Here is an 11407-nt window from a genome sequence, read left to right as displayed (position 1 = left end):
TCTCCAAATGATGATTTAGTAGAATATGAATCTTACTTAAAACCAGAGGGCCACTACTGGGAGTTTTAAAACATTGAAAAATAATTCTTATGTTAACAGGATCTGCTCCTTTCTAGGATGCTTTTGAGTTGTTATGAAATCCTACAGTCTCTTTTTTTTGTTGTTTTTCAGACTGGAAGAATATATTTGCCATGCATGTAATTGACAAAGGATTACTCTTTTTTTTTTTTTTTTTTTTTTAAAGGGCCACACCTGTGACATATGGAAGTTCCCAGGCTAGGGGTCGAATTGGAACTGTTATAAAGAGCTACTATTATAAAGGAGTACTATCTAGATTTTTTTTTTTCATTTTAAAAATTCTACATATGAAAAGAAAAATACAAATAACCCAATAGAAATATGCACACAGGGTATGAACAGGTAGTTCAGAGGGAAAATCTCAAATCACAATGAAAAGATTCTGAACATGACCAGAAATAATGGAAATGTAATGAAAGTCCCAAGATACCACTTTCCACTTATCAGAATGGGAAATACGGCACAACTTTGTGCTGGAGAGCAATTTGGCAACATTTTGAAAAGCTGAGGATGTGTGTTCTTTAGAATCAAGGGACTGTATGCATTTCACATATATGCCTCAGAGAAACTGACACGTGTGCACGTGGAGGGAACCATGGGAGTCATCAGGGCACAGTGTAACAGCAAAGAGTTACATCAGTAGGGGACACATCAGTACGCTACGCCCAGTACAGTCACAAGACCGGATGTGGCCTAGGGCTATGTGTGTGTCAGCGACGAAGCCCATACATAAATGTGAGTGGAAGAAAGGTGAAATAATGGAGTTCCCATTGTGGTGCGGTGGAAATGAATCCAACTAGGAACCATGAGGCTGTGGGTTCGATCCCTGGCCTCACTCAGAGGGTTAAGGATCCAGCATTGCTGTGAGCTGTGGTGTAGGTCTCAGATGCGGCTTGGATCTGGTGTTGCTGTGGCTGTGGTGTAGACTGGCAGCTGTAGCTCTGATTGCATCCCCTAGCCTGGAACCTCCATGTGCCGAGGGAGTGGCCCTAAAAAAAAAAAGGTGAAATAAGATGCCATTTATGATACCATTCTTTAAAATGTGCCACATACTGTATTGCTTATGAACACATACATACATATGTAATAAAATTTAAAAATTAGATAGGAAAGGTACACATTCAATCTCAGAAAAGTGGTTGCCAGTGAGGAGAAAGGGAGTGAGATGGTGAGGCACTCCATCTGTAACAGTAAATTCTTTTTAATTTTTTTGCTTTTTAGGGCTGCATCCACGGCATATGGAAGTTGCCAGGCTAGGAGTGGAATAGGAGATGTAGCTTCCAGCCTACACAAGAGCCACGTCTGTGACCTACACCACAGCTCACAGCAACACTGGATCCTTAACTCAATGAGCGAGACCAGGAATTGAACCTGCATCCTTGTGGATGCTAGTCTGGTTCGTTAACTGCTGAGTGAGCCACGACGGGAACTCCTGTAATATTTTTTTAAGATTCTATAGCTAAAGGAAATATGAGGAAAGACTTTATTAATGTTTCTTGAATACAATTTAGCATTGCCAGGCACTATTTGAAGCCCTTTATAAGTATTGGTTCGTTTAAATCCTCAACAGTAAATCAATGCAGTAGGCACTAATGTTATCATCACCCTTTACAAAGGAAAAAAGTCAACTTGTCTAATACTCATATCAGTCACATAACTAATAGGTGATAGGGATTTGAACCCAGGAAGTCTGGCTCCAGAGTCCTTAAGTGTTTTTTTGTTTTGTTTTGTTTGTTTTGTTTGTTTTGTTTTTTCTTTTTAGGGCCGTACCCATGGCATATGGAGGTTCCCAGGCTAGGGGTCCAATTGGAGCTCTACCTGTTGGCCTTCGCCACAGCCACAACCATGCCAAATCTGAGTCAAGTTTGTGACCTACACCACAGCTCAGACAATGCCGGATCCCCAACCCACTGAGTGAGGCCAGGGATCGAACCCGCAACCTCACGGTTCCTAGTCAGATTTGTTTCCGCCGAGCTACAGCGGGAACTCCCCAGAGTCCTTAAGTTTAACTTATTATTCTACCCTGTTGCTGGGCCTTATTCTCTCTGAATCTTGTAATGGCTGGAAGGGTGAGCACAGAGCCGTTCTCCAGGGCTCAGAGTGTGGCCTGTGACTTGTTCAGTGGCAAGGGCAGAGTAGGCCACCGGGTCTTCTCTGTCAAAATGCAGTCGTTCTGAAGCCTCATCTGGAAACTCTTTCCTTTGTGACTCCAAAAGGTGCAGAGTGGCCATGTTCATCCAGGCCCTCCTCCTACACCTGCCTCTCCCCTCCTCCAAACAGCTGTCTGTTCAGTCTTCCACTCTTCCCTCCAGGAAGAGGGCAGACCCTCCTCACCAATTCCTTCTTCAGGATCTGCCAGCAGTGGGGCACCATATGTCTCCTCCTGGTCCCTGAGTTGGCAAATGGCACAACAGCCCTTTTGCCTTTCAAAGATAGGACTGCAAGAGTTCCTGTTGTGGCTCAGCATGTTAAGAACCCGACGTAGTGTCTGAGAGGATGCAGGTTTGATCCCTGGCCTCGCTCCGTGGGTTAAGGATCTGGTGTTGCTGTGGATGTGGTGTACGCCAGCAGCTGCAGCTCAGCTTGGAAACCCTTAACCTGGAAACTAACATATGCCACAAGTGCGGCTGTAAAAAGATTTAAAGAAAAAAAAAGTAGGACCACAGATGTTTCCCCAATAATCCAATTATACTAGAAAGAGTCTCGGAGTTCCTGTTGTGGCGCAGCGGAAATGAATCCGACTAGAAACCATGAGGTTGCGGGTTCGATCCCTGGCATCGCTCAGTGGGTTAAGGATCCAGTGTTGCCATGAGCTGTGGTGTAGGTTGCAGACAAGGCTCGGATCCCGAGTTGCTGTGGCTGTGGAGTAGGCTGCCAGATGTAGCTCTGATTCGAACCTCCGTATGCTGTGGGTGTGGCCCTAAAAAGCAAAAAAAAAAAAAAAAAAAAAGCATCTCCCAGAGTGTCCCTCAGGGGCAAGGCAAGAGCTCTCCAATCCTCATACCCTACCAACAGTGGCTGGAAACCTTGTTCTGACAGATTTCATTCTCAGAATCTCATGTCATGATGGAGGGTTCTGGAGGGAACAGATGAGAGTGGGAAGTAACTGGAATCTGGAATCTAATTTCCTGAGCACTCATAGGCATTATCTTAGTTCACCCGCATAACCACCACAAGGTGAGGGACTTCACACCTGCTGATTACATGAGGCTGAGGCTTGAAATAGCTAAATGACTGCCAGAGTCACGGGGCCATCTTAAAGCAGGAGGCTTCTGGGCTGGGGGGCGGCAGCATCCAACACCTCATTCTGGGGACCACTCTGAGGCTCAGAAACTGGAGACCCTGAGTATAGGTGCTTGACACTGTCCTATAAATCTTGTTAAATCAGCCAATCAGGAACACTCCATGTTGGGCTACACCCCACAGGCCTGAAAGCCCTGTGCTTACCCAACCTCAAGAAATAAAATCCTATAGTTGTGAAGGGTGATTGGGGACTTAGAAGTCATTAACTCTCTCTCCTGGTGCAAAAGTCTCTAAAGAATTGTCCCTGACTCATCCATCCCTTTTAACCAGGGTGGGAGTCGGGGGGTGGACTACTTCAGTGCTTGTCGAGAAACATCCCACTCTACTGATGGATCGATCCATCTACTGATGGAGCACTTTCATTAAAAAAATCTTTTACCTTGATCCAGAATTTGATCTCTTATCTGTCCTACTCCCCCAGTTCCACTCCTCCCTTCCTTTAAACCACAGACACCTTCTAATTGATGACCTTTCAAATATTTAAGAGTAGCAGATCTTCCTTGGTTTTGCTTTTCCATGTGAAACTCTTCTACCATTCTTTAGTGTTTCCACACAGATTCCTTCACCATCTGGCTCGTTCCCCAGCAGTCCTTCAGAGAACATTGTGCGGGTGTGTGATTGGCCCTGGCGGATGGGAATGGATTTCAAGTGATGAGCTGACATTGCACTTATCTCTTCATTACTTTCATTCTATTTTTTTTTTTTTCTATCAGCATTTGTTCTTCCTACTTAAAGATGCTGGCTGTTCCTAAGGGAAGACAGGCAAAACAGGAGTCGAATGATTCAACCTTCTGTCCAGTCTTCTATCGTTCTCCCAAGCACAGCTTTAAACTATGAATTATTGACAAGGATGACAGTACCTGTAAGGGGGCAAACATTGGTTCTTGGGGGCCAAAAGAGTCCAAGATACTGAAGTGGTTTTGTGGTCCTCCCAACCACAATCGTATTTGACAAAATCTTATTCCTGGGTGTTTAATGTCTCTTGTGAGGTTGAATTTGAATTTAATTTTTCTCTTTAGGGGAGCTGCTAATGAAAACGGTTAAAAACACTTCTTTAGGGAGTTCCTGTCGTGACGCCAGGGGAAACAAATCTGACTAGGAACCATGAAGTTGTAGGTTCGATCCCTGGCCCCAGTCAGTGGGTTAAGGATCTGGCATTGCTGTGGCTGTGGTGTAGGTTGGCAGCTATAGATCCAATTAGATCCCTAGCCTGGGAACCTCCATATACCGTAGGTGTGGCCCTAAAAAAAAAAAAAAAAAAAAAAAGGGCACCCCCCCAAAAAAAACCCCAACCACACACTTCTTTAAGCCAAAGTGTATCAGCAAAGTGCTCGATGTTTCTAGCATTTTTAAAAAGTCCCAATCTCAACTGGGATCTGACCTTCATTCTCGTCTTACACATATTCCCCACAGCGTGTTCTAGTTTCCCACGAGTGTTCACAGGAATAGGGGTCTCTGGGTGTCTGGGGAAAGTCAGGCTTAGCGAGTCCAGTTTCTTTAAACCACAGGGCTTCCCCAGTGCCTCTCAGAGGCAGGCGCCCACTCCGCTCTTTAGAGGCGGGATTGGTCTGCACAGGCGCCAGAAGGGCTTTGTGGTGGTAGCGCTCACGCCCTCCGGGCTCCGCCACTTCCTGGCTGTGGATCCTTGAGCTAGTCACTGAACTGTTCACCATCTATTTCATAGACTGTAGAACGGGGTCAGGCTGTAAAACCACTTCCTTAGGGTGTGGTTGGTTTCTGTATTTTGGGGGGACACATCCACGGGCATGTGGAAGTTCCTGGGCCAGGGATCAAACTCTGTGCCACAGCAGCAGCAACCCAAGCTGCTGCTGTAACAACGCCAGATCCTTAACCCACTGCACCACAAGGGAACTCCACAAGGGTGAATTTGAGAAAGAAACGAGCTAATATATACTTCGCACAAGACCTGGCACATAAAACCTTCAGCAAAATGGTTGCCATCATTTATCATTAGTGTTAATGAACTTAGCCTCTGAAGGCTTCTGGATGTTCTGGTATAGGTCACTCGATAATTGTCCTGTGTGCTGGTTGGAGAAATAAGTGGTAGGCGTCAGACTCCAATCTTCTACAAAGATGTTAATTGCCCAGCCCCCCACCACCACCTGTCTGGCTGTCCCCTCGTTCCTGTGTTTAAAACTGATAATCCGGAGTTCCCGTCGTGGCGCAGTGGTTAACGAATCCGACTAGGAACCATGAGGTTTCGGGTTCGATCCCTGCCCTTGCTCAGTGGGTTAACAATCCGGCGTTGCCGTGAGCTGTGGTGAAGGTTGCAGATGCGGCTCGGATCCCGCTTTGCTGTGGCTCTGGCGTAGGCCAGTGGCTACAGCTCCGATTCAACCCCTAGCCTGGGAACCTCCATATGCCGCGGGAGCGGCCCAAGAAATAGCAACAACAACAACAAAAAAGACAAAAGACAAAAAAATAAAATAAAATAAAATAAAATAAAACTGATAATCCCTGCCTGCTCCTTTGTTCCTTTTCCCAGGCTTTGCTTGGAAATCACTGGAATTAGGCCACTTTGGCTCCTCTCCAAAGGGTTTGCAAAAGTCAGCCAGTATGACCAGCACATTGTCTCAGCTGCTGGTCTGGGTCACGCCACGAAGACTTTGAATTTGGAAGTTACCCAGCCCAGTGCCTTGCACCTGGCACCAAATGCCAGCCTGTCTCATTATCATCTTAGTGTGCCTTCCTTGTCTAAAGTCACACTCTGGCTTCTCATTTGGGTTTTACTTTCTATTTCTGGCACTCGTTCCCCAAAATCATATCCAACTGTCATCCCAAAGCAGAGCACCAGGGCTTTCTTGTAAACTTACCTTCATCTTCAGGCAGGTGGGCCTCAGGTACTCATTATATGTGTGCCCCACCCACCCTGCATCTCAAATGAAACCACTAGGAACAATGAGATGCTGGGGCAGAGAAAACAGCCACATTCCAGGAAAAGCATTTTTATTGTATTTAAAAACTATTTACAATATATTCAGCCTTCATAAATGCTTTATTTTAAAAACCTTTTACTTTTTTTTTCTTTTTTAACCTGAAGAAAATCTTGGTTTGGGGCGGACAGTAGGGAGGGGAGTGGTGACAGGCTCCTTAGGGATTTTGCAAAGGGAGGAATGTAATACAACAGCAGTGGCCTAAGCGGTAATGAAAGGAAGACTAGGCGGGTGAGCCCCCTTGGGCCAGTGGCCAGCTGGGTAAAAAGACTGCATGATGGCAGCCCTTGCTTGAACCTCACCATTCACTGGTTTGGGTCTGAGGCACCTAGCACTGAGAGCTGACACTCTGCCTATTTCTACCAGGTAAGAGTAGGTGTTGGGAGTGGTTGGTAGCCGTGAGTTATGTACAAGAAGTCATGCACTGCTGAGCCTCAGGCAGAGCCAGGCAAGGGATGTGAAGTCAGTAATACATTGCTGAAAAAGGCATCTCCAGCTAGAAAGTCCACTTCCATAGGCAGTGCCCCTCCTGTCTGCAACACCTGCTCTGGTTTGGTGTGGAAGAGGGGGACCGAATTACGTGGGGGTATAGGCTGTACAATACCCTAGGGTGTGCCAAGAATTTCTGACAACTTCCACTTGGTGGCTATCAGCTTTCCCCATCGATTTGATGGACACTTGAGAAGACCACTTTATAACTAAAAATCCATCTTTTGACTACCTGGTATTCACTTCACTCTGCATTGCAGAAACTTTGGGCTGAAAGTTCCACTAGTTAAAATAGTGGGTTTTAACATCATGTGGGTCTGAGACCTCTGAGAATCACATGAAAGCTTTAGCCCCCTGGGAAACACACATAAGAACACAGACACTAAATTCTAACAGGGGTTTCACAGACCCTCTGAAGTCCAACAATGGACCCTCTGGAGTGATGGACCCCAAGTTAAGAACCCCTGAGTTAAAGGTTCCTGTGGGTAAGCATTTTCTTTTGAGATGCAAATAACCCAGAGGAATTATCAGCTTCCCTACTCCCCATGTGATTATTGATTGAATGGGGGTGGGGATATGGGAGTCATGGTTTTGGAGGAAAGGAAGCGAAGCCTGAATGGTATACCCCAGAGAAAAGTTAGGGAATGGCTTGGAGATTCAGCAGAAAGCACTGAATCACTGGATCCCTGACCCAGGGAACCCAAGGGGAGGGACATACATCAGAAAGGGAAGCAGGTGTCCGGAAGACACCCTTCACTTACTTCCACATTTTTTTCCTAAAAACCTGGCTGTGTGGTTCCCCATCAGAACAAGTTTTAGCTATTTTCAGTCATCCTGCCATCTGGTGGTTATGCTTGGGATTGCATCTGCCCCCAACATCAGGTGAAAAACCAGAGGCTCTCCTATGTTCTTGGAATAAATTACACTCAACTGACTTGCTGGAGTGTAGTAAGAAGTCGGGGTGAGCGAATGGATGAAAAAAGAAGAGTGATTCTTCAATGTTCCTGTGTAACGCACATTGAAGTCCCATGAGAGCTTGCATCCTTCTCGGCCGACTTGGGCACTCTTTGGTTTGTCATGGCTAAAAATGTTTCCACCTAATTTTTTAAAAACTTAATACCTGAAGTTCCATCTCTGGCTCCCAAATGGGTTTCTCTGCTTCCTGATCCTCCTCTTCCAGAGCAGATTTACTGATGAATTGATGACTGCAGATCAGGAGCCAAAACAGATGTGTCCCTGGGAAATACAGTGACTTGAGGTTCTATCTCGCATTCTTTCCACTCCAGCTGAGACAAAGCTCCTAAGCTGCCGAAACCCTCAACTAACAGGAAACTGGTCACCAACAGTTTTCTGTACTGTAACTTCACATGCCGACATGATCGAGTCCCACTGCTCTAATGTTCTGGAAGAATTCTTAGTGCATCTCCTGAATTAACCTCCTTATCTGCTGCTCCAGATCCTAGTGCCCGTCTGCCGGTGGCACCTTTTGACCTAAGCTAAGCATGAAATATGGCGCCAGGGGACACCAAAGAACTAAAAAGGGCATCAGGGGTCCTAGAGTGACCTTGTCAGCCTGGGTCATTTCTTCTCCAATCCCAGACTGTGCTGTGAACAAGACCATTTCTAGCATGTTCCACTGGAGGCACTTCCTTCCGTTATGGCTACAGCAAGGCTCTGAGTCATACTGGAGGCAACAAGGGAAAATCTGCCAAACTGACAGCTAGGGGTGAAGAGGTGGTAAGGAAAGCAGAACGCTCTGTCACCTGTGAGGCCTTGGGGAGGAACACGATGGGAGGACGGGTTCTCCCCAAAGCTCTGCAATCTCACGCACCCAGCGAACACTGCCTGTCATGTGATGAGAGGCGTTAAGTTGGAGTTCTCCTCAGAAGTTCTTTCTCCATCTGGTGACCTCTTCCTTTTTCGACCACCTGAAAAACACGGTTTGTAAGGATCAATCTGTCAGACCGGGAGGACGGTGATACTGTCTTGGTGGTCCAAGCTCTCTTCCAAATAGAAGCAGAAAGGGAGACAAAGCCCTTGACAGTTTGGCAGGAAGTAATCTGCATTCTCTCCTGGGGCTGATAACCTGATATCAGCACATTCACATCTTTTCTTTCTTTTTTTCTTTTCAGGGCCACACCCGCAGCATATGGAAGTTCCCAGGCTAGGGTTGGAATCGGAACTGCAGCTGCCTGCCTATGCCACAGCCACAGCAACACTGGATCCAAGCCACATCTGTGACCTACACTGCAGCTCACAGCAATGCCAGATCCTTAACCCACTGAGCGAGGCCAGGGATGGAACCCACAGCCTCACGGACACTGTGTTGGGTTCTTAACCCATTGAGCCACAACGGGAACTCCCATATTTACATCTTGAAGGATTAGGATGCACTCCACCTGAGATGAATCTCCAAAACGCCGCACACCTAGGCTAGCACCAATGGAGTGGAGATTTCCTAGAGGGGACTGGGTGAATCCCACATAATGCCTCAGAATCATGCCAGCCCAGCCCCAGCTCTAATGACTGCCAGACATTGAGGGGACTGGTCTCACAGCCTTTGTCCCTGAGCCAGGGGTGGTGGATATAGCTGGGAGCCATCTCCAGGGACCTATACTCTTTAGATCAGGGGCAACCTCTGTTCTGTAGTGGGACACATGGGGGTAACCACATAACTGTCTCTAAGAATGAAAGGGCCCTGTCTTCCTAGCTCTGCTGTTTTGAGGAAGGAGTATTTTCCACTGTGTTCTCTCTGCCACGGACTTCCTTCCACCAAGGATATTGCTATCCTTTTTCTTGAGTCTCCTGAACACAAATTCTTTCCTTAAAGGATCAGATCATAAGTATTATAGGTTTTGTGGGCCGCTTGGTTCCTGCTGCCGAATGCTAAATTCTGCCGTTGTGGCCATCCGTAACAAGTGGTTCTATGAACCCAAAAGTCTTCATTTTTATAGGAATGGGCAGGAGAGGGAGGTCAGGATTTGGCCTGTGGTTATGGGTTGCAGACTCCTGTCCTACATGACCACCAGCTGAGTGAGACAGATCCCCAAACCATCAAGGGTGCAGTACCAGCACAGGCCCTGTTATGGATCTCCACGATGGTACCTCATTAGGGTTCCTAAAAGGAGTCAATGGTTCCTCTTCCAGGAGTAAGATCCTAACACGTTTTTTATGCTAACCGCTGGTGGGCAGCTTGCATCTGGGTGAAGAGCAACTCACTCAAAGTTCTCAGCAACTTCTTGCCCATGGTTTCCTCAAAGTCGCTGCTGCAGGGGCTGGTCTCCGTGTCCAGGTTGATGTGGCAACATTCACTATCTGACCCTGAGAGAAAGGAAAGAAGAAAGAACGCAAGCCTTTCCACCTACACACTCAGGGATCCAGGGAGAGGGCAGTTTGGGTTCATGTTCCTCAGCACGTGAAAGTTCAAAACCAGAGCCAAGGCAGGGGTGGCTGTGATAAGGGGAGGGATATCCAGGAAGCTGAGGGCTCTAATTGGTTAGCAAGGGGCATTTTAGTGCCACAAAAGGAACAAAAAGAAGATCACCTTTGGGAATGGGTCAAGCGTCTCCTTCCTCTACCTGCACAGGCCCTGGAAAATCTCAGGGCTCAGTAACGAGGCACATGCCCCCTCTCTTCTCCCACTGAACATAGTCGGGATTCTGAGAGCCACTGACTCTCAGAGCCAGGAAGGGACCCAGGCCCTCACCGCCAATGCTCGTGAACCTAAGAGGGGAGGCAAGGTGGTATGGTGGAAACTGCACCACTCCTGAAGCCACAAGGCTGAGCCCATTTCTTTTTCTTTTTTTAACAGCCGCACTGTGGCACATAGACATTCCTGGGCTAGGAGCTGAACTGGAGCTGCTGCTGGGGCCTGTGCCACAGCCACAGCAACACTGCATCTGAGCCGCATCTGCGACCTATGCCACAGCTTGCAGCAACTAATCCTTAACCCACTGAGCGAGGCCAGAGATTGAACCCACACCCTCACAGAGACAACGTCGGGTCCTTAACCTGCTGAGCCACAACAGGAACTCTGTTGGGTCCACTTCTAATGAGGTAAACTGGGCAAGCCATTTCTCTCCTCCAGGCCTAGGGCCCCCATGTGTCATACGGGGAGGATGGACTGCCAACATCTCCACCCTCATTGCTTTCATATAACGTCTTGCTACATGTGCAGGAGAAAAAAAAATTGGTTCTAAACTCAGGTCCTGGAATGGTGATGATGCACGTCCCAGATTTTCCGAGTTGGCCACAACTTCTCACTGACTTCAAAAAATCCACGAGCACTTGTCAGATCATTGCTCTGGACTTGAGGGATGGTAGGCTGTGGACTGGAGCAGATCTGGAAGGTCGAGTGGGGTAAGGACTGGTCTGGGAGTGTTGGTGGAGGGGGCTGCTGAATGCTTAGGGATGTATAATCTCAGGATGGGTGGGATACTGGGAGCTCACAGCAACATAGCTGTTGAGACAGAAGCATTCAGTGTCTCCAAGAGAGGTGCTGTGATCCCAGACCTTAGGACAGAGTCTACAGATGACTGCCAGTCTCTGGGGCCTGAAGGAAGGGAAGAGCCCTGCCATTAAGA

The 11407-nt window shown here is 47.3% G+C and overlaps 1 protein-coding gene across 3 annotated transcripts in view; it reads right to left on the bottom strand.

Moving 5' to 3' along the window:
• Positions 1–6331: 6331 nt before the first annotated feature.
• CNNM1 (cyclin and CBS domain divalent metal cation transport mediator 1) overlaps positions 6332–11407 on the bottom strand; it is a 62275-nt gene continuing 57199 nt past the window's right edge. For 2 of the 3 annotated variants that reach the window (XM_021072279.2, XM_005671380.4), the window contains 2 exons: positions 10044–10145; positions 6332–8752 (listed from right to left, as the gene is read on the bottom strand). In XM_021072279.2, the coding sequence (XP_020927938.1) occupies positions 8673–8752; positions 10044–10145 (182 nt within the window). In that variant the 3' untranslated portion in view covers positions 6332–8672. The remainder of the gene's footprint in view (positions 8753–10043; positions 10146–11407) is intronic. The other variant, XR_014826731.1, reaches the window with a different exon arrangement.

Source organism: Sus scrofa, chromosome 14, assembly GCF_054392235.1.
Source record: "Sus scrofa isolate SSC_HxYL_T2T_F1_AM1 chromosome 14, Sscrofa_HxYL_maternal_Yorkshire_Landrace_v2.0, whole genome shotgun sequence".
NCBI lineage: Eukaryota > Metazoa > Chordata > Mammalia > Artiodactyla > Suidae > Sus > Sus scrofa.
The sequence above is the reverse complement of the archived record's forward strand: the minus strand, read 5'-3'. Positions and strand labels throughout refer to the sequence as shown.